This window comes from Eufriesea mexicana, unplaced genomic scaffold, assembly GCF_001483705.2.
Source record: "Eufriesea mexicana isolate 0111107269 unplaced genomic scaffold, ASM148370v2 scaffold4094, whole genome shotgun sequence".
NCBI classification, from domain to species: Eukaryota; Metazoa; Arthropoda; class Insecta; order Hymenoptera; family Apidae; genus Eufriesea; species Eufriesea mexicana.
Window position 1 is genome coordinate 80,603 of NW_016912091.1, and position 25,048 is coordinate 105,650.

The 25,048-nt window shown below is 33.6% G+C and overlaps 1 protein-coding gene across 6 annotated transcripts in view; it reads left to right on the forward strand.

Moving 5' to 3' along the window:
- LOC108551429 (SNF4/AMP-activated protein kinase gamma subunit) overlaps positions 1 to 25,048 on the forward strand; it is a 100,429-nt gene that overhangs the window by 16,393 nt on the left and 58,988 nt on the right. The window contains exons 1-2 of one of the 6 annotated variants that reach the window (XM_017905595.1): positions 16,435 to 16,472; positions 16,774 to 16,973. The exons of 2 other annotated variants lie outside the window; for them this stretch is intronic. In XM_017905595.1, coding sequence (XP_017761084.1) covers positions 16,784 to 16,973 — 190 coding nt within the window. In that variant the 5' untranslated portion in view covers positions 16,435 to 16,472; positions 16,774 to 16,783. Of the gene's footprint in view, positions 1 to 15,951; positions 16,974 to 25,048 lie in introns of those variants that run through there. 3 more of the 6 variants (XM_017905593.1, XM_017905591.1, XM_017905592.1) reach the window with 3 other exon arrangements.

The window sequence follows — 25,048 nt, forward strand, 5'->3', positions numbered from 1 at the left end:
TATTATATTTTATATTAATATTATTAATATTACTATATTTTATTATTAACTAATTACACGTTTGCAGTGTAAGATAACATCTAGTTATTTTAACATTCGTCACGGTGTAGGTGCTCAAAAAATATCGCTGTATCGAATGATCTTTATTTTCAGAATTTAGAACTAAAGTTAGAACTATGGTTGAAGTCTGTTTCGAATATTTATCGTGTTTGAAAGATGGTGTGTTCCATGAGCGTTGCCTCAAGGTTGTAAGACCTGTTAGCAGCCATACAATTTGATTATTCGGAATTAATTGTTGTTCCATGATCAATCGATATAGGAAATAATTGGAGATGTGTGATGATGGTAATTCAGATAGTTCTAGGTTATAGCGAGGGCTTATTATTAAATAATTAAGTTACTATGAAAATGGAGTATAAATTATGTAAAATGTTACTTTATTCGTAAAAGGTAGCTGAAAATATTAAATAGTCATTTTGACTGACTGTTGTTTCTTTTGTACAGTTTGCGTCGTCGAAATGTTATTTTGACCGATTGGCGAACTTATTAATGGTATCGTACTTTGTATCAGTTTTGTTGAAAATATTAGTATCAATACAATAGTACGATATCGCAATCGTGAATAAACAGACGTCACACAGCTACGTGTCTTTGATAACACGAACGTACGGAAAACAAATTTTTGTTGCTCGGCTATATGACTCATTCGTTGACTGGTATATAAATTAATGAAATATTTTATAGGTTGATTATCAGAGGGATATTCGTAACATGGCTAATAATAATTTTTGTTGTTTATCTAGACCAGTTTATTATCTACGTTAATTTATTTTCGTATGAAGTCTCAATTATTGCATTACACGTTGCAAATTATAATGATTCGCGATAAACGGTGATAAATTAACTTGATCCTGTCAAATCAGAGGTAACAAAAAATCATTCCCAGTAAATAAACTATCGTTAAATTTTTAATTAATTTTAAATGTATAGCTTTCGTTTAAATACAAAAGAAAAGTCTTAGAAATTTACGAAATTATCGTTACATGAATTTACAAAAAAAATTTCCAAAATTTATACAATATAAACGCATAAATCCATTTACAAAATATTTTTTAAATTTATAAAATTAATGTAAGCAATTTGAGTCTTCAGAGTTTACAAATATAACATAAATACACAAATAGATTAATTTTTTAAATTTATAAAATTAATCTAAGCAATTTGAGCCTTTAAAATTTACAAATGTAATATAAATACAGAAATAAACGAATTTTTTAAATTTATAAAATTAATATAACTTTTCGAGTCTTTTTAAAATTTATTAAAACAATATAAATCTCCAGCTAAAGGGTTAGTGTAAATATACCAGTAAAAAGAAATGTTCAACATTGACGAAATTAATATAATTTTTAAAAAATGAAAGGGCTATGATGTAATGAAATTGATACAACCAATTTGAGCCTCCAAAATTTACAAATATAATATAAATACACAAATAAACGAATTTTTTAAGTTCATAAAATTAATATAATTTTTCCAGTCTTTAAAATTTATTAAAACAATATAAATCTCCAACTTAGTGTAAATATAAGAGTAAAAAGAAATGTTCAAAATTGACGAAATTAATATAACTTTTTAAAAATGAAAAGGCTATGATGTAATGAACCAATTTCAGATAATACTCTCGATTATTCGTGGAACACGATTTACATGCTTCTAGATATGTAGGTCGGTCGTCGAAGTACTTCTTAAGTAGTATAGTAAACGCTTCGCTACAGCTGGTTCTGGAAGTGCAGCGTGGAACTGGCGGGTCTTCATCGGCCTTGAAGAACCGGTTCCGAGATCCACATGTCGATCGTATCGATGTATGAAACCGGAAACGTGTTTTGGGAGGAGGCGAAACGTTAAAACGCTTGTTTATAGGCCTTTCATCGTATAATAAAATCATATACCGCGTTTACGCTTCGTTCCCATTGTTTCACACGCCTCTGTTACAGCATTTATGCTTTTCCCATTCTTCCTAACCTCTCAGCTTTCGTAGGTACCTTCTCAGTCATGGTAAAAGTGTTTGCCGATGTTTAAAATGTTTAGAATGCTTTTCGATGCGAAGTAAATATTTTGTCAGGGATATCCAAAAGTTTTCGTTTAACTACGTCGTATGACTATTATACACGCGAACAGCTCTTTCAAAAAATTGTCCACCTGTTTGAACAGAGTAAAGGAAGAAGCGACGAGCAAATAAGCGTTATCGAAATTTCATGGACAATTTAATTTCTGATGAGTTTCACTCACGTGTTTGCGAATATTATGTACAGAGTGAAGGACCTTTTTTGAAACCTGTCGTAAATAAATGTTCATTCGCGTCATATCTATGTGCATTCGTATTCATCGGTCGACCGCTTTGACCCGCGAATTTTAAAAATGAAATGTAGGAAAATATTTTAAATGGAGTTTATTACTAGAGTAATGGCCCATACGCTATATATAAATATACCATTTTTCATTCCAAATTATAATTATAATTATTATTAATTATTATAAGGTTTTATAAAATAGTTACATCTAAAATGTTACTTATTATAAAAGTATAATTTTCGTTTACTATCGTTCTTCATTTTTTCCTGTTCCTATTAAAGGAGGAACACAGGTAGTTGTTGAATTAGTCGTAAAATTACAGTAAATGAAAATTACAAAATTTCCTAGTCTCTTGTTTTTAAAAGGTTAAAGCAAAATCTATGAAGAAACGTTCATTAGGAAATTACGTATACGCTGAATATAGGAGCATGTATGCCAATCCTCTTCATGCGATTCAGCCTTAACCTTTGACTAGCTTATATCATAAATGGAACTTCCGCGTTTCTGTTTACTACCTGTTATACTGTTTACGATTTTGCTTTCTCGAGCGCACAGGGTATTAATAATCACATCGTGACGAAATTTCTGTAAATATACGAAATGTCGTCAACGGTCTGACACAATTTTTGGGAGCTTCCGTGTTATTTAGATGAGTTACATCGGAACATTTTTCAGCAGTAAATTGAACTCACTGGCTCATTGATGGGTCTAAAGTATCGATTATTCATTACGCGCTTAATGACTTCTAATATATTTAATACTTGATGTAGTATTACTAGCGTGTAGACTTTAAAACTAGAATTACCAACCCAGTGAAAATGACTGGTCCCATAATTTTCCTTTTTGCAATCACCGAACACATACACCTGCTTTAAGAATAAAATTGGTATCAACTCGTATTAAGAAAGAACTGTAATCAATATATTCACTCGTATTCACCGTACCGCTTGAAATTACTATAACCTGTGCACGTTATAGTTAGGTAGCCATTAAAGATCGGTAGTTCTAGTGTTAACCCTTTGCGCTCGAGAGGCGACCCTCAGTCGCCATTTTATAAAATTTGGAAGACCGATATTAATTAATATATGTAGGATGGCGAATACTGGTCTTGAGACACCGAAAATTGTCGAAAGAACAAGAACGCGATAACGTAAACTCAAAACTCGTAAACTGATTTAACTTAGGAAAAGAACACCAAGGTAACGAAACGAAAACGCACAAAGACGCGCTCTTTTAAAACTCTCTTTCCAACACCAAGCGACTCACGCTTGTGCTGGTCACAACCGATTTCTAAGGACTCTGTTTTGGTTGTCAAGGACCACGCTTTTATGCTTTCCTTAACTTACGCTTCACCTCCCCGTAGGGGAGCCACGCAACTTAATTTTGTTATATAGAATAACTTTTCGATTTGCTTCTAGAAGATATCGAAGGTACCCATTAAAGATCGGTAGTTCTAGTGTTAATAGTTCAAAATTAGTTTCAAGCCGGACGAAGTACTTTTTAATTCATCTTTTGTGATACTTGGGTACAATGTATGTTTAATTTTGTGAAAGACGCGGTTTCTTGTATACACACCCTGTATACACACCCTGGTGACAAGGTCCAGGAAAATTGCGCGTATAATAATGCTAATGATGCTAATGGGTTAACACGAATCCAGTTAAAACATTCGAAACAATGAATCCACTGGTTCGTAATAAGCAGTCGGAGATATCGACGTACGAAACTTGGGCGCGATAATGAAGCGCGCGTTGTTGGACTACTAGCGCCACCGGAAGCTTCTAAAATCTCGTTACCGTTCTATCTTATTAGCTTGGTCTCGTGCTTTCTGAGGCGAGCGTGCTCGTGTATACGTAGTTCTCGGTTGCTTCTATTTCCCTAAATCGAATTACAATTCGTCGCGAGGAATCGTCGCACCTGCCCTCTGTAATCCACGTCCAAGGTCTTCGCGACGTAATACCTTCAGTCCCGACACCACCGGTGCTGCGATATCGGGTTTCCTAATGTAAACGAAAAAGAATCGGCCCTTTGACTGGCCATTGTTTACTGCGCAGCAGCACTGCAGTTAATTCGCTATAGCTAGTGCGTCACGTAACGTGCATATCTCTGCGTCTTTAGCGGAATCCCTAATGCGAGGAACGTGCAGCTTTACTGAATATTAATGCCTTGTGTATTTCAAACTTTGTTAAGGACTAGCGAAATTTAACTTCGAAATGTAGCTTTAATTATGGCTTTTGGTTAGTCAAATTTCATGCAGCTTTTCTAATCCTAAATTTAATTCTGTCTCAAATTTCTGGCGAAAGTAGACTTGAAATAATAGACTGGAAATTTTAGTTGTAGATTATGAGAAGAATAATCAGAGGTTCTTGGGATGTTTATAAAGTTAGAGGACTAACTGTAGCAGTGAGGAGACTATACTGTATGCAAAGAGTCATTAAAACGTGCAACTTTATTAAACATTCCTGCCGATAAATCCAAATCTTGCATTTTTTAAACATCGTTGAAGATTAGCGAGGTTTATTATCGTTGGAAAAATTTTGGATTTAATAGGAGGCTGAGATATCTCTATAATTCCATATTGCAGCTGTAAAGAATCAACATGGAAAATATAGTCAAATGAAAAGGTTATTTATTTTTATCAATCACATAATCCTCCTACAGTATTGAAAAATTTCTTGAAAAAAAGAAATAAGTGTATTTGATTTGTTTCTGTGACCCACCTTTTCAATTACGTTAAATCTTAGTATTACATGAAATTCCAATCATGTTGTTACGTAAACGAGTATATCAAAGATGGAATTGTGTTATGGCATTGATACAAATGTGTCATTGCATATCAACATTTAGAATAATCAAACTGGCTTAAAATCGTGATAATTTTGCAAACTACGAAAGGGTATGACCTGTTCTAGTTTATCAGTATTCAAATACAAGAACTGGAGATAATACAAAGATAGGTCACTGCTGCACATTATGCTCTAAAGGTCCCTGGCGAATCACAGAAAAGGATATCTCTAACGTCTAGACATTTGCCACAAAACATAGTTATCGTTTTAATCGATTTTCTCCCTGTAGTCTCGTGCTGCCTTATACATTAAAGTGCATGTCAGAATTGTGACGTAACGCCAGAGACCCGGTTACGATTTCCAGTATCAACGACCCGTTAATCTTTATACAATACATACAAATCCTTTTTCTTCTTTTATTTCTTCTCAGCTTTTTTGGTCGTTTGCTTTGCGTGAGCCAACCTATGATCGTATTTTGAGCATTTTCTTTTCAGTCGTTACATAAAGACTACACGTGCACCTTGCAGAATGATATTTAAGAAATGATTCGCGTGATTATGCGTTGTATCCTGAGAACGAAAGAATACGAGGTGATTGTATCATGATTGTACCATGAAAGAAACGGTAAAAACAATTTTTCACAGGCAGTGCTGTCTAAATTTAGTTCGTCTCTTTCTGAAGCAAATTTTTTCCCTTGCATTAAACGAAAATATGGACTATACGTAACATTACAAAGTCTTCAGTATATTTCATTTAATAATTATACACGACGCATAGTGTTTCACGTAGAAAAATGTATATCGTTGATAGAGAATACATATAATATCGAACAAATTTATTTTCATTTTTGAAATCAATGCTCAAATGGAAGAATGCGTCAGTCTACCGTGAATCATATTTGTTCGATATAATCCCGCACTAAATCCGATAAAAATTAATTCTAACGTGGCGCCACTTCAGTCAAACAATAGTGGAATTTGGCGTGATACGATCTATAATTTCAGAACCATTAAACACAACAAAGCGGATTTGCCTCTAATAGATGAATTTGCGCCTTTTCCGGACAATATGTATATATCTAAACTTATTTGGTATCATACAAAAGGCGACTGAATGGATTCGGTTCGACATGCAAATATATAGAAACTGAATAGAGCCAGACAGATATGATACGGATACCACGGAACCCCTCAGACCGCAACTCACCACCGAGTCCTCAAGCCATCAGAATAATAGAGGAATCAAGGACGGAGAGTTTCGAAGGCTTAGCAATCTAAAGTCTTCTGGATTTTAGAGTCTCGGAAACTCTGGATCCTTGATAAGTCCCCTAGATCTATAGGTACCCTCATCGAAACTGATAGTCTGTATCGAGTTTACCGTGTATCGTATAGTTCATGCCAGGTCTATATCGGTTTATATACGGGTTATATCGAGTCCAATCTTCCTAATACCGTTTGAATCGGGCTCAATTGCCTTTGTACGGTTTAGGTCGGGTCCTTATCGCCTTCATACGCTTTTAGTCGGATCCAGTCGGCCCAGTACGGTTCGAATCGGGTCCTGTCGTGTTCATACGATTTGAGTCGGGCCCTATCGCCTTCGTACGGTTAGTGTCGGATCCAATCGTCCTTGTCCGGTTTGTATCGGATCCAATCGTCCTTGTACGGTGCGTGTCGGGTCCAATCGTCCATGTACGGTGTATATCGGGTCCAATCGACCTAGTAAGATTTGTATCGTGTGTGGTAAACCTCGTGCGGCTTGTATCGAATTTGACGAGCCTCGTACAGCGTTTCTTGTATCGTTTTTGTACATGTAATACTAGAATATTTTTAACAAAATATCATTGTTATAATCGAGTATTCGTGTGGGTATAGTAATTGGGTTGTGTGTGAGGGGAGAAGTAGTTCGGCCCGTATAGTTACCGTGCTTCGTTTCAAGCCTTCCGTTCCACGTATTTCAACGTTGAATGGAAATGAACCTCTACTTGTAGACTGCTCTTGTCCGTGCCCAGTGAAGTTCAGAGGTGCATTCGTATATTCGTCTCTCCAAGGTAATGTGTTCGTCTAGCGATACATTTGAATGGTCTGTTTTACACGAAGAAATGCCGTATTATTCACGAATAGTCAGCTTGTTAACTTAAGAATGAAGGAGGACATTGTTCCATCGAAAAAGACAAAGGAAATTTTTAAAAAACCTTGACATCTTTATGTCCTCTGCTTGTTTAGAAATGAAATATAACGTTAAACCTAATGTCTAAATTTCAGGTAAAATATTCTTTTCTGTGTTATTAGTTAAATTTGTCGTTATTTATAACGCAGTTACGCGTATCAAAATAATTTATGCCATCTGTTTGTTGTTTCTCCATCATATAGAATTCTAATTCATATGCAAATGCACGTTGAAGGTTTTGTGTCATGAAAACAGTGACAATACGCATGCGAGATTTAAAACATACTGAATTATTAGAAATATACATTTCCTTGGGTAATGCTGAAAATATTTTTTGTTGTAATAGTCTGTCTATATAATTTAGAAGTAAAATAACAAAATTTAATTGTATGCTGGAACCAACTCCATACCTCTGATAGTAAACATATTCTCTTCGCGTGTGTCAACCTATTTACATATTGTCTATTTCGAGTCCTGTCAGTTGGACACGGTTAAATAAACAAATCCACGTTATTGCAGATGTTAGAATATATTATCCTATGGACGAAGACATTTTTGTACTTGATTTCTAATGTTATTTCCAGTAACTACGCATTATAGGATGTTTTTCCTTTTTCGTTCGTGTACATCTAATTTGCCCTCTGCAAAAACAATTAAAAAATACGTAATAACATGTTTGCAAGATATTTAATTAATCCGTTGAGTAAAGTTGCTACTGAACGTTTAATTAAATTTCGTAGGCGTGTTTGAAAATTGGCCAACAAAATTTTGCAATTGACTTTGCTATATTTCTCGAGATCGTGGTAAGAGATATGGTCAGGCTTGTTTAAAAGAGCATAATTGACCTTGGAACGTCCTTGTCGCCTACACACACCAGTCTTTTGCCTGATTGTTCAAATATGCATCATTTCTCTTCAGTTCTTCCATCTTTAGGATTTGTTGTTTCACTCTAGAAAAATTCCTTTCTTTTCTTATCAAAATAATTCATCTTGTTTTTACACAGCATACTATAAAATTGCACGAGTTACTTTTATTTAAAATAGGATATTTGTAAGAAGTAACAGCATCTAATAAAATATATATTTTTGATATTCATATCCTTATTGAGCTTTTGAATAATATCTCCAAATTTATTCCCGTACCTATGATATAATCTCAATTTTATTATACACGGTACGTGCACACTAGCTCTATGATTAAAATTAATAATTCAACTAACCTCAATAATATCCAATTTCATTATAAAGCTTGAATACATTTAATAACCTAAAATCATAAATTCATATTGCATATTATTTCGATGAAATTGTTGTTTATCTAAAAAATGTACATCTACAAAAATATAATTCTGCATCAGAGTCGATCTCCAATACGTTCAAGCTTCGTATCATTTTCCTGTTTATTCGCCTACCGATGCACGGTTAGTTATGTAATTATCGCGCACGCGTTTGCTCAACTCCGCTATGTTATCTCAAAGAACCTTTTTGCTTCAGATTCGTTCAATTTACACCAGAAACTTGCTTAACCTTTCCTCTTGGACTACCAGTGAAAGTGTAAAAATTACGACAGGCTCACTTTCTTCGATAGATGTCAAAGCAAACGTATAATGCGCAACAAAAGTTCGCCGTCTTTTGTGCGTTGTTATTCGTGCAATGCAGCACGTTCAGTCGGCGCGCGCATACTTTGTAACGGCCTTCCTCGTTCGCTGAAGTGCCGAAGTACCTCGGCTGCGTTTTCATTAATAAACGGCTGAAGGCAGGGGGGGCGTTTGAATCGCAAGTGTCGAGTGTGGCGACATATTCGCGACGCGTCGAACGTTTCGAGCTCTCGAAATAGAAACGCTGTCGCGTCACGAGAGCACAGGTAAACGGAAGCGTGAAGAATGATCGTGAAACGTTTTGCTAGTCCCTGGTATTGGAAGTATCGATGCGCATAAACTCGCTACGCTCGTTTGTCGATGTAAATGGATCGTGTAAATCGATCGGTATACAGTGTATCCTGGAAATATTTCTATGCTTCCGATTTTATCTTTTACTACATATGCAATGATTGGTTAGGTTTCGAATTGTTAGATTCGTTGCGTTTTAATGGGACCTTAGATCACATGCGGTAATACTATTAGAAATATCGAATAATTAGTCACGTTCCAATATAGGTTAGGATCATTCGTGCAACGACACCTTAGAGTGGTGGGGGGAGGACGAACGTTGAACTCTGACAAGCATTTATGCAAAATAACTCGAGAATATATTCCTCGTGAATTATTAATATTAATGTAATTTACGTTGACCGTTTTAAACCTTGAATCTACATGGTTGATAAAAATATAGATTTCGCTTTTTTATTTCGAAATAGTAATCGATTCTTCACGAAAATATTTTAACGTGTAATATACTTCGTAATTTACGTATTATCCAATCGTAATAACGTGTTAGTGAGGTTATGAATTACATTTTAAGGTTGTTCGTTTCGAATGAGTCATTCTGTACGTTTGTAAATGTATCTTTTTAGATCATTATAACCTATTACAGTACGTGGTCGATTTGGTGAATTTAATCGTTGCCCTTGAAGGCGGCAACTTAATTTGAACGAGCTCGTGACGAAATATTGATGTTTCCGTAAGGTAAACAGGAATAGGACGGATTGAACGTATCGTCCGATGCCGGATCGCGGTACACATGGTTGTAATTGGTGTGTACGTATTATACAGCAGGTATGTTTGCCGTGTGCCGGTAATGTTTCACGGCGTAACCACATTGTGTTTGACATTTTAAAGGTCGATTCGATGAACCTCTGCACCAAACCAAGAGAATACGCTTAGAGGTATTCTAACGGTACGTAAGTTGACAATGTAACATATTTATAGATTCTTTGATGTAATTTTTCGCCTTGCTCATGTTTCGAATTTAACCTTTTCGGTGACTTTACTGTTTCAGATATTGTAAGTCGTTTCTCTATGGATATTTTTTTTTATGGATGATAACATATGAAGTAGTTGGACGAGTTATTGTCATACCATTTTTTGCTCATTAAGATAAGCAGCGTTGTAAAATATTTGTTGTGCTTGATGCCTTACATGAGCGATAAAACCGTATTGATAAAGCTGAAGAAATAACAAAGAGGTAGTCTGGATAAAAAGAAGTTAAGAAAATAAACAGAAGTTGGAAAATGGTTGTTGATATTGAACTTGGTATTCTTTTTATATTTTTCTTCTTTTTAAAATTGTTTAACGTCATTGTGCTTATGATCATATTGACCTGGATTTTTTCTTCACGAGTATTAACATTTTTAAAGTTCTCTCTATGATTATACGATTCTTATACGTTCTGTACATTATGTGCATACATAAATATGACGGACGTTTATAATCGTGATATAAGAAATCATGTAAAATCCATTGAAATATTTTTTCCATCGATTTCAAGATTAGCTTTGCAACAGAAAGAAGAACGGAAAATATAAAAATATTCTAAGAGAGATACAGAATTAGAAAATAGTGGGATTGTACAGTATTATTAGAATGTAATTCGATTTCACTGTAAAAATTTTCGCACGAAATTTTATTGTCATGGTATGCATTTTCTAATATTTTGCATGACTTTTAGTCATACATTGAACTTAATTAGTTATTTATATTCTATGTATAGCACTTCTTTTAAAACTTCCATTGTGTACTTTTTTGTTTTCTTTTTTGTTATATTACATAACATATTACATGTTTTTTAAGTATAAAATTTCTTATTTTGGTCATCGTAATTTCAGAATTGATCCACTGTAAGAAGGACTTGTTTTTCGCAACTTTCCAAAGTTAACCAGTAGACGTTAGCTTCTCCAAGGGTGACTTGGATTGTAGGAGTAACAGCCCTGGAAGGGCTATCGCCTTTGCGCGTAAACCCCCATCGAAATTGCGCCGAAACCAGGAGTTTCCATCGATCGAGAAGGGAACATTTAGGAAGAACGTAGTAAACTCTCTAGCCAGAAGGGTGTGATCTTAAATGCAAAACGACGAACGCGATAAATTTGCACGAGGATATAGAGTAGTATATAATCAACCTCATACTTAAGTTACGCGAATCATTAACATTGCATTAATTTTTATCGATATTCAGTAATATTTCAACCTTTTTAGTGAAGCTACCAAGAATTAATTTGATACATTGTTGTATGGATTGTAAAGATTGGCGTAGTGTTGAAACTGGTAAGAATTTATTATTAGTTATTTATTGTATAAAACTTCAATTATTATCAGATTAACAAATTCATTGAGGTCACTAAGTAAATAAGTATTGACATATTTTATTGAGATATTAGTATCACTGAAAATTAATAGGTTACATTGGGAGTCTTCATTATCATTTAAACCGTATATTATTCTTTCAATGCGTATTTCTCTGAATGATATGCTGGAAACGATTTCCGTTATAAATGCTATGCGTGATTGGAAGAATAATGATTCTGCAGACGTCACCATGACTTATTATCCCGGTATAATTATTACATGATATGTATTACATTTAACAAACTTTCTCAATACTCAAAGCTAAGATTCGTTGCTTTATATTCAAATAGTTTTATATTCATATAAATATTTAAATTCTCAAATAATATAAGGAATATTAAAACTATTAGGAACCTAGATTTTACCAGTTTTAGCTTCTGTTACGTTACAAAAATAGTTTTAGATTATCCCAAGGTATATAGATGTAATACAAAATAAGTAAAAAATTCATTTCTTTTATATTTTCATCTTAAGCTGCTTTTATAGTTACCAGCATACATATTTGTATATTAGGTTGGTTAAAAAAGATATTATTATATTTAGTATAAAATGATAATCAATTCGCTTGACATAGAAACAGCCTTATGCTCTACTTATTAGCTAACTTAGTATTATTTCAGCATATATGTAGGTGTATTATGAATACATTTCACGTACAATTCTCAGTAAAATATCTTTTTATCCCACAGGTTGAAATATCGTGGAGCAAATCATTTTTGATTTTCTTACATAATAAAGTTCCGAAGTATAATAAGATAAACGAAAGGAAAGGAATCTCAGGAGGATGCGGGATCGCGATTCGAATTTAGCTTTCGGTATTGTTGCCCGAGAGTTCCTTGTCTTAGCTTCTTCGACCAATTTTACTCCTCGTTTCGTCGAACAAAAGAGGTAAAGAAAGGAGAGCTATAATAATTTCTTTGAGCGTGCACTCCTCCAGAATGGGCAGACAGTCAATCGATATGACCCAGTTTCCCTGCCACGACCCCGAAATTTGCCACATCGACGACCCCGTTGTCAAAATCGGGACATTTCCAAGTATACAACTGGGAGGTTAGCGCCCCGATTTCGACTTCCTGATAACACTGGGACTTCAGAAAGCGTGAACGTTCAAACGATACTAAAGTAAATCGGTCTTACCCTCTAAATGGTCCTCAAGGAAGCATTCCAAAGTTTATGGAACACCTTGAAGAAATCTTTTAAAGTTTATAGTCACAAGAGGAAGATATTTGAAAATATAATGAATCTGTATAATTTTATATTCTTAGTTATTCATCATTTTCAATTTTACTTTTAATTTATTATATTTTTAATTTTCTTCCATTTACTGATAGCTTTGCTATTGTATTTTGTTGTTATATCATTACACTAGAATCACACTACACAAGTACAATGTAATACAATATAAGTTAGTCTAGATTCTTCCATAGAATTTATGAATGCCTAGATTTGAGATTATGGTACACAATTGTGTTCAGTAATTGTAATCTCTTCTGTTAAAAACAAGTGAAATTGAAATTATAAAGTGTCAACATTGTAGGATGGCGAGAACTGGTTTTGAGGCACCAAAAATTGACAAAACAACAAGAATGGAATAACACACACTCAAAACTCGTGAAACTATTTTAACTTAGGAAAATAACACCAAGTTAATGCAACGAAAACACACAAAGACGCACTCTAATTTAACTCTCTTTCCAACACCAAGCGACTCACGCTCGTGCTGGTCACAATTGATTTCTAAGGACTCTGTTTTGGTCGTCAAGGGCCCTGGTTTTATGCTTTTCTTGGCCTACGCTTCACCTCCCCGTAGGGGAGCCACTCAACTTAATTTTGTTACCCAAAATAACTTTTCCACTTGCTTTTAGAAAATATTGGTCGGTTTATAATTTGTTTTTATTGGCAATGGCCGATTCGCGATTTCTTTGGCAATGCTATCCTACAATATAAATAATACAGTTAATATAATTTTATATTAATGCAATAATATATAATAATATATGATAATTTACGTCGATGTAATTATACGATTCATAATTAAAATTACTTCGTCGTTAACCGAAAGAGAATTTCACCCCGTTTGAAATCAGTTGCCCAGTATGAAATTCCTTTATTTTGAGTAATAGGAAAATGGGATCATTCACGTAGAAACAACACGATAATCGGTAGCTCGGAGTACTTCCTCCAATCTCGCAATCAGCCGCATGTGCTAAATGCTTCCTCCTGAATTCTAATTTAACCCTCGAGGATGTGCCTGACACATCAATTCAAGTACCATAACACACGTTTAAGTAATACTTACATTCGTCCGTACATTTGATTCCGTATCCAATCACGCAATTTGTCATTTCGTTCCTTTCAGTTTGCTCTTGTTCAGACCGGATTTGTTTCCACGTTTAAATCTTGAGCAATCGACGATAAAGTTTACTCGGTAACAAAGTTCAACGAGCCTGTCGTTAGATACTTAACGATCGATTTTAATTGAACTAAATAGTCTTGCTTCTAGAACGGAAGAGTTATATCAGATAATTCCTTGCTGTGTCAATTGTCTTCCTGTTTTGATTTGCAGAAAAATTTCCTCCTCATTCCATATCGTCGAATGAAATTACACGTTGGCAGATTTATCTATGTTGCTTACTTAAAGGTATAAGTCGAAGTCCAATATACCGAGAAATATTCGACATTTCTTTTAGAGAAATAGGGAAATTTAAATTACTTCAAAAATTTATTAATTATTATTACCTTATTTTTTTTTAAATTATTACCTTAAAAAATTGTGTGCAACTAACATCCGATAAAAGGGGATCAATTACTATTAATAACAATGTTATTTATGGATAAATAGGAAATTAAAAATTTAGTGATATCTGAATTAATAAAAGGATATTTTAAAAAATCGCTTTAGATGTAAAGAAATAACAAAATATATAAAAAGTAGAAAAAAATAAATGTAAAATAATATCGCAATCCTCGGTTCACCATTTTTTGATCAATAGGAAATAAAAAATTTAGTGGCATCTGAATTAATAAAAAGATATCTTAAAAAATCGGTTTAGATATAAAGAAATAAAAAAATGTATAAAAAGTAGACAAAAATAAGCGTAAAATAATATCACTATCCTCAGATCACTTGAAAAATTGTCATTATTGAAAATTATTGGAATTGTTTTAACCTAGATATGAATCTTAAATTAACCCTTTGCACTTGGGAGGTGAGCTTCAGTCATCATTTCATAAAATTTAGAAGATCGATGATAATTAATATATCAAATTTGAGGTATCGAAAATTAATAATTTTCCAATTCTATTATCATACAATTCTTTATTTACTGCTCAAAAAAGTATCGTCAGTTTTTTAGTAGAGAATCTTTGAATTTCTACTCTTCTCTAGCCAAAAAATCGTCGAGTGTAAAGGGTTAATAATCTTGATATTAGTACGATCAAGCATATTACAAACCTCGGTGACCAACAGTACAAACAGTGTAAATTAATGTTTATTATTTCCTATATCACTGCAATGTTAACACGAATAGAAATGTGCAATCATCGTTATATGGCAACTATTTCAGACCATGTGGAATTTTCTAAACTCCACCTTACACGAACGAGTTTGGTTCAGGTTGTTATACGTGCTTAGTGAATGCTATTATATGATCAGAGAATATTGAGTAATTAATTTTTAATCGAATTATTTATATGTATCTTCCAATGGGAAATTCTGTATCTTCTTGGGGGTCGAAAGCAGAAGAATTTGTAAATTTTTTGGTATTTGGATACTATTTGTTGCATATGCTTGGGTGAAATTTAAACGTTAACGTTTATCGCAGAGCGTTTAAATTCTAAGTGTCGATCGAATGCATTTGCAACTTTGCGATCATGCCAGATGCGCATGCAATGTCCCGTATCACGCGGGGAATCGTGGCTATTTCACGAAGTCAGTTGTTTATAGATGTCGAGATCGTTCACGTTGCCAGAAATTGATTCGTCCTTACGCGTGAATCTAAATTTCCATCTAAATTTCGAACTATCCCATGCATAAAGTCGCTTAATCGTCGATGATCACAACGCGTGCATATTGGCAACACGAGGTCGCTAGTCGCGCAGAAATCGCGGATACACAGCACGCATTCCGTACCATTTGCAAGCAATTCAGACGGGTTACAAGTATTTTGCTCCCGGTTCGTTTGCGTCAGCTGCGAGCCGGCAAGTAAGAGTTCGAACCTCTGCTAAATTTAGGAATTTCGCGACGAACTTCATTTGCAACGAGCAAATCCGTCGGACAACATTAATCCCCTGTGTACCTCCACTATTCACGCGGATCGAGCAAAATCCTCGGGATTTATTTCCGTTATTAAAATACCCAACTGCGTTGTTACGAAAACCAGCAGCTATCTTGTGCATGTAGATTCACAGCCGACGAGTCGGATTATACCCGTGGAATCCTCGCTATCGATACGTCCACGTGTCTCGAACAATGTCCACTTTTGTCTATTCTGTTAAAATAGTGCCTGATTGTTTGTCACAGCCTCGCCGAAACACCGTCTTCCCTACCTCGTTAACGAACAACGACAAGATCCCGTGGATCGTCCAGCCACATCGAAGCCAGAGAAGAAAAGACTGCCCAATTTAGAATCTCCAGTTAAACGATAAACGACGAAAAGGATTTTAATTTTACACGAAATAAAAGAAGAGAAGAATTTTATTGAGCAAGATGCACGGAATAAGCCACCTACTGTCTCACCATAACTCCCACAATGGCGACACGAGGACAGTCCATCACCATCATCACCAGGACAAGAGCTCCTCCGCGTCTGACACGAGACACCACGACACGAAGATTCTGCAGGAGCTGTTAAATCATAAACACATCCAAAAACAAATTTCCAGAGGTTCAGTGAGCTCGACCTATTCTTACGGTTCTTCAACGTCCTATGGCTCGTCTCACGGGTCCAACTCTTCCAATCACAGCTCGTCTCATCATCACGGCATTCACCATCACTCGGTGTATCACACCATCCACGGTAGCAGCCACCATCACCAGTCTATCCACCACCATCATCCCCTTCATCACGTTCATCAGCTGCACCCACCGCACCCACAGCACCACCAGACGAGCAGCGGAAGAGCCTCACCTACGTCGCCAAGTCCGACTGGAGATCACGAGAAGCCTCATCATCATCATCATTACAGTATTCAGGAGATGATACGACACTTCGGGAGAAGACTGGGGCACATCAGGCGACAAAGCGAGTGCCAGGACCCGCCTAGGAAGAAGGAGGAGGATTTTCGGAATAGGAGCCAGAGTCTGGATGGCGGCGCGAGGTATCCTACTCTGAGGGAGGCTGATTGCGAGACCACTTACAGAATCTACGAAAGCATTCTCAGGCAAGGTAACGACGTTTCGAATTCTGGACCGTGAGAAGAGTTTGGATTTGGTCAGTTATTTTTGCTCAATTCGATATTATTGCCTTTTTCTTCTTTTTATTCGCGTAACTAGAGAATTTTAACGTATATAGCTTGTATATTAATCCTTTGCACTCCTTTGCAGGCTGTGGCCCGATATTAATTTCACTCCAGAAAATTTTTAGTCACACTTGACGAGTAAACACAACGAGCAAACAAAATATATTTCAATTAATTCCCATCGATTTACCTAAGCACTTAAAATAAGGAACACTTACTGGACAGGAAATTGAGGAAGAACTAGGTGTGCAAAGGGTTCATTTGATTGAAGGAGCTGTTAAAACGTTTCACTTGTTTGTTCACAAGGTGGACTTGTAACATAGATCAGAAGTTTCAATAGTTTTCTTTTAGATCACAAGAAATACTTTAACTATTGCCAATTGGGAAATCTCATTGTTCTTCATCGTTTTTAACACTAAAACTAGCAACCCAGTCAAAATAGTCCCAGAATTTTTCTCTTTGCAATCATCGAACACATACACCTGCTTTAAGAATAAAATTGGTATCAACTTGTATTAAGAAAGAATTGTAATCAATATATTCACTCATATCATATCGCTAAAATTACTATAATCTGTGCACGTTATAGTTAGGTACCCACTAAAGATCGGTAGTTCTAGTGTTAAATCGTTTTTAAATCAAGAAATTCTGCGTTTATTTATCACATGAACTCGTTGATTGTACCTCCAGATTGGATACTTCAGGATTACTTCATGTACTCAGGATTCTTCAAGATACTTCAAGATACCATTAAATTTTTCCTTTCTTGGGACTTTATTTTTATTTCCACAATTTTTATTGGAAGTAATCTTTTATTGGAACCGTTTCAAGATAAAATGATCCATTTAAGTGGAGGAATAAGTACTCCAACTGTTTTCCTCCCCCCTGTCTTATAATCCGAATAGTCCCGAGCTTTTGTGTTTGTTTACGACGTAAACTTGCGAGAGGTGCTTATTTACGACAGCGTTTGAACAACTTGTTGGCAAATTCCTCGCGTTAATTTTCCGGTTACGTTCCGTTACGCAATTTGTTTTCGTAACGATCGAAGGAGCCTATTTCCTTCATTTCGATGTGCCAAATTCAGTTAGGTTGTCTCGTCTCGAGTCCCTTAAGCGTTACACGAGGATTGGGTAAGACGTCGTAGTCAGAGATCGACTCTTCTCGTTGACTCCTCATTAGCATTAAGTTTCACCGACCTGTGGCTTGTATTTAAACACAGTGTACATAGATAAGATTAATTAAAGCGTTGTAACGAAAATAATCAAGTCTGTGTGATTACTTTTCTATCTTGATAAATGTCAGTATTAATTTATTCGAAAATAGCTGTATACACTTTTATCGATGGTAAACATAAAATGTTTGAAAATTGGTTATTTTGATTCGTTTGGTAGTTTTAGGTTGGATAGAGGAGATTTAACTTTCACAAATTTTCATGAGAAATTTATGTGTTTGGTTTTGGTAAATTATGGACGTTTTTCTGCAGTTGTGGTAGACACTTTGGAGGTCCAAGTGGATGTAGCATTTCCGAGTTAAGTATCTTGCTATTTGGCAGGAGCTTTTGAGAGATAGCGTCTTCCACCCTCACCAAGTACATGTAAGATTTAGTATTGATACTTGCCAAAAACTACTCAAATAGCTCGCTATAATATCGTTCGTCTAGTCTTATTTTATATTGTATAATTATAGAGTCAATATGCAATATATGATAACTCCTGTTGTATTTCGTATCTTTATTTGTAAACTTTTTAATGAAAATTCTACTGATTTCTTGAGGCAACCTTTATTTATTCTCATGGAATGATTATTTTAAATGCAAATAAATTTGCAATTAAAATAAGAAGTTTAATTCATCTACCAAGTTTAAGGTCCAATTCTTTGAATATAAAAGAAAATTGGAATTTTCTGGAAAATTTCCATTATTATTATTAATAATAATATTAATATATTATTATTTGCCTGGAAGTTTGATATTTGGAGTAAATATTATAAGATTAATATTTCTCTACTCGACATTGAATAATAATCGTTATTCAATAATTATTATTAATAGTTGTTATTAAAAAAGAAAATTGGAATACCCAAATGTCCATTATTATTAATAATAATGATATTAATATATTATTATTTGCCTGGAAGTTTGATATTTGGAGTAAATATTATAAGATTAATATTTCTCTACTCGACATTGAATAATAATCGTTATTCAATAATTATTATTAATAGTTGTTATTAAAAAAGAAAATTGGAATACCCAAATGTCCATTATTATTAATAATAATGATATTAATATATTATTATTTGCCTGGAAGTTTGATATTTGGAGTAAATATTATAAGATTAATATTTTCCTCCTCGCTGTTGATTAATGATTGTTATTGAAATTATATTTCCGAAGATTACCAAATTTGGAAACACGAGATATAGTAGTTGTGTTATTACGTTCGACTCGATTTCTGCCGAGATTTATTTTCAGACTTGGTCAGTATTTTAAGAATTATATCTGAAGCTGGACGTAGCAGCACTTCTATTTTTGGCTCAATGAATGAGTTTACGTAACATTTTATTCCGCAAGCTCAACCTTCGTAAAGTTCAGTTACCATTGAAAGACCGAGAGTTACCTTGACCCGATGGCATAACTAATTCGCTGCATAAGTGATTTTTGAATTCGAAATCTCGTTACAGATTTTACCAGCTGTATCAGCCATTCATGTACGTTCTATACGGTCTTCCTTCGGTCTTAAATCTTGCATGTCTGTAACGCTTGGCCAAGCAGAGGTACCTTTTTATCTGATTCATCAGATAATAGCTGACCTCAGCTTTTACTTCGCCTTCGTAGAAATTGTTCACTTTATTGTCCTCCTTATGGTGGTTCCTTCTTAGAATGTTAATTATTTCACCGATATTTAGGATGTTCTTCGCTCTCTTTCTTTTTTTTATCCTTCGTCCTCTCATTCTCTCTTAGGGATGATAATAAATCTAGCAAACAATTAAAGGGAGACGAAAAATCTTATTATACATTACTTACTGAATTACAAAATTGCTTATTATACAGGACATTCATTGTGTAGAATAAAAATAAATTGTTAGGGTTAATTAATTATATGTAGGAGAAAATTAAGTGAACATAAAATTTATCAAAACCGTATTTAATAAAATTTTGATTTTATTAGATTTTTAATAAAATAATTTAAATTATTAATAAAATTTTAAACCAAGTATTATAGAGTAAAGTAATTTCAGCATTCAAATAAAGTAAGATCTGTATGTAGATACAAGGATAGATATATAGCTATAAAAGTTATTGTAGATTTTACTTTATTTCATAATTTAATCACACCTTACAAAATTTAGGTACTTTCCAATGATAGCATACGTGTTTCTTTAAAGTCACAAGATTCACAATTACGAGTTATTATAAATAATAAATTCTGCAAATTCATTAATGACATTTTAAACAGCTTCAATTTTCCAAGAAAATAGGGGACGTGTTAATTCATTCTATTCATACTTTCGAATGATAGCATACGTGTTTCTTTAAGGTCACAACATTCACAATTACGAATTATTATAAATAATAAATTCTGCAAATTCATTAATAGCATTTTAAACAGATGCAATTTTCCAAGAAAATAGGGGACGGTCACAAGATTCGAATTATGAATTATTATAAATAATAAATAATAAATCACAATTACGAATTATTATAAACAATAAATTCTGCAGCTTGATTAATGACATTTTAAACAGATTCAATTTTCTGAAAAAAATAGGGAGCGATCACAAGATTCGAATTATGAATTATTATAAATAATAAATAATAAATTATAATTACGAATTATTATAAACAATAAATTCTGTAAATTCATTAATAGCATTTTAAATAGATTCAATTTTCCAAGAAAATAGGGGACAGTCACGAGATTCGAATTATGAATTATTATAAACAATAAATAATAAATTACAATTACGAATTATTATAAACAATAAATTCTGTAAAGTCATTAATAGCATTTTAAACAGATTCAATTTTCCAGGAAAATAGGGGACGTGTTAATTCATTCTATTCATAGCATATGTGATTGTGCCCTTAATGTTATTTCTACTATATCTTCATTTTTATTACGTAACATATATAACGATAAAGTTACGCACCTGGAATTTCACCTAATGGTAAAACATTTATTTAGAAAAGTAAGGATTTTCTCAAACGATAAGTTATCTCGTTTTAGACGCTTAAAGGTTTAATATTTATGAGGTTTAACATGTGGGTCGGAATAGAAGATTAACTGTTGGTGTAATTTTATGCTTCGTTGAAGTGCTTAATGACTTACAAGCTTCAAAACGCTAGACGAAACGGTTCGGAACCTCCTGTAGATAATTGCAAATCGGAGAAGCTAGTTTATCAGAGAGAATAAATAATCGGGAACCGTGTAACGAATAAACTTGAAAGTTAACCCATTGCACTACGAATTATTTTTCAATTTGGTTACCAATAGCTCCGAATTATTTTTCAATTTGGTTTACCAATAGCTCCGAATTATTTTTCAATTTGGTTTACCAATAGCTCCGAATTATTTTTCAATTTGGTTTACCAATAGCTCCGAATTATTTTTCAATTTGGTTTACCAATAGCTCCGAATTATTTTTCAATTTGGTTACAAATTGCTCCCCACTATTTTAAGTATTTTGTTCGAAATTTACTTCACAGGACTGTTCCTCGATTGCTACTTATTTTAAAAAATGTTGTATACTCGTTATATTAAATATAGCTTTCAAACATTGTTGTAATTGAAGTAGTTTCTGTTCTCTTGTTCAATAAATAAAGAGTCGAAAAACGTCGAGTCTAACTCGACACAGGAGTTCCTGTGATAGAAACTAACGTGGAGCCACACTCGACAAAGGAGTGTAAAAGTTTAAACCGATGGTCAAAGACCAACATTCTACTCTGTATCAAAATTACAATTCTTTGTTTCTCGAATTTAATGCATTTATCTTGTAAAAGTGGAAAATACGACACTAAAAACGCAATAGAGAAGAAACACGGGAAAATACGGTTAAAGTTTATATTGGAACGGATGGTCCATCGTTTGAACAGTTTTATCAGAGAAAATTGACTCCACGAGGTGTACATCCCTTTTTTTTAGGAAAAATTACAACCTGATAAAAATCTACATTGCCCTTTTTTTTTTTTTTTTTCTTAAATCTACTTACCTGCTATTTAACCTTTCCTAGGTTGCATTAAATGAACGACTTTCAGAACCATATTCCTTTGAAAGATATTATGTTTGAATCATAAATATGGCATAAAAGTAAAGTTCGCGGTTGAAGTAGCAGGAAAGTAAAGGGATAAAAGGTAAACGCGCATATAAAAATGTAGTCAGTCGTTCTGTGGACAAGAGTAAATTGAAATCGTAGAAAAAGTTTGAAATTTTAAACCATAGTTGCTTTCAAATGATTTTAAAACCCATTCGTGAATTGGACCATTTGCTGTGAAGAAATTTCAATGTGAACGTTTGAGTCTTGATTAATTCCACATTTTTTAAATATTCGACTTTAAATATTAATTTGAGTAACATGGTTTAAAATTTGTACATCAAAATTAACATGAGAGGTATGTTAAATAATTCTACGCAAGCTTTTAAAGATTAACGCATTTGAGATATTTTAATATGAAATGAAAATAAAGTTCGTATTTACAGTTGTAGCAGTAGAATAAGACAGAGATAATCGTGTACTTTAAGTTATTGATATAGTCATTAATAGTCATTGATACGTGATTACTAATTTTATCAAAATTTACCTTATGAATAAGTTAAAACGGTATAAAAAGATTTGTGTCATAATTATTTTCATATATCTTTAAAGACTATTAATGGACTTGAAATCAAACTCTTTGAGATACTAATTTGAATAATATTACATAAAATCTTCATAACAAAATTAACATGATCAAAAGGCATACTAAATAATTTAACCCTCTGAAGGCTAAAATTCATATCTTCTTGATTTATTCCTCTAATAATCCTTCAATTTAACGATCACTCCAATCGGAACCATATATATTATTCATTTTATTCACATTTTACGATGTTGCGAGCGGGATGATAAACAGAATAATCATGTGATCTGAATTCCGTCATTGCAGATTGCGTACCAATTTGAATTTCGAGGCAAATAATTTCGCAGTATCCATTACCATCTTTCTATCACGCATTGTTTTGTCATCTCGTGAAATATGGACCTATTGTCGGCTATTTTTCATCACGTATTGTCAACAGATATTATCATCACCCTAGTTTCTCTCGTTGCTTAGAGAGATTTTATGACACTGTTTCAACATCCATCAATCTTTACGTCAGTGGAGCGTAGTCCTAAACATCTCGAAGCGTTCCATAAAATTAATAAACGTTCGTTCGACGGTCTTGTTCGCCAGTTGCATACGTGCAGCTGCAACGGGTACATTGACGCAGTTTCCTTCGAATCGACTCGACGATCCAAGGTCGACGTTCAACTTTGCTCGCTTAAAATAAACTAACTGGCTTCTTTAAATGACAATAATTAATGTTTTCTATAGTCGCATCAATGGACTCGATGTCTTCGTGTTACAGTTGATCGTTGAAGGTTTGATAAGGTATGATCCGCTTGAGATGTCGATTTCGTCAGCAAAATTAGGCTGAAAATATATAGACGAGGTTAAAACTCACATGAATCAATATTAAAATATCGATATTAGATTAAATCTATTAGTAAAATTAATTATAGCTATCAAATATGTATATGGGAAGTATAATTATCCAATTGAAATTTACATGTTTGAAAAATTTCAATTTGAGAATTAAAAAATCCAAATTCAAAAGTATGCAAATCGAATCTAGTTAATTATTGAATTAAAAATTTACAAATTTTAAAGGACGGATATTGGACAAATGTCGAATCTATTTTCTGCGCTATACTTCTTGAAGAAGCTTACACAGTTTGACTAACGGCAGTAGTTTATACGTTTTCTAAATACACGAATGACAAAGTGGCGTGAGGATTCTGTTTTTAGCCATTTCAGAAGTTGTGACGCTCGGAAGGGTATAAGTCGTGGGATCGAATAGGAAGACGAATAGCTATATACAAAATATTAGTCACCGCTTAAAACTGCGTCAGGAACTGTGATATTAAATTTCGTGCAGCGTTATACAATTATATCTGCGTTTCTTTTGAACGTATGCTTTCATTGGTTTTGCACGTGTCACAGGGTCTTGTTTCTTTTAAATAATCCATATTGCGTCATTAAAAAGAGGTATAAACCTTTTTGTATATCCTAAAAATTATTTACACAAACGTGCATTTTTCATTTATCTTTATCCTCGAAATCCATCGTGAACGCATCGTTGAATATTTTCATTAATGCTCACCATCCTTTAATTATTCTCACCTGAAAAAGCTTTATCAACTTTCATATTTAATGAAACAGACATTCGTACCTCTACAAAAAGCTTAATCAATACTACCTAAAAAAGAAAAAAAATTATGAAAAAGACTTCTGATTTTCTTTAATTTATATTTAATTATTTGTTCAAAGCTGAGCAAAATATTTCTCACCTTAATAAAAATTCTTCTTAATAGAAGTTCTTCTTCCGTTGATTATCGTCTTGTAAATGATAAACATAATTACATTTAATTTTAAAGGCATTTGAACGAAATGTTTTCGTAAAATCTCTTCGATCATCTTTAATACATGAGTAGACAATGCTGTATTTATCTTCGAATGCTTCTTCCACTTTTTATAGTATCGATAACGATAATTGTTTCGTCTTGTTACGATTCTTTATCTCGAACAAGTTATTACGATGTTATTTTCCTTAGAATGTAAAGTATCGAAGTGGTATTGGTCGTTGATAAATGCTATGTAATATCGAGTATGTGTATTGTGCATGATCAATATATATCGCATGATATAAAGTAATCTAGTTGAAAAATTCCGAATTCTCGTATATTCTGTATTTAGTTTAGC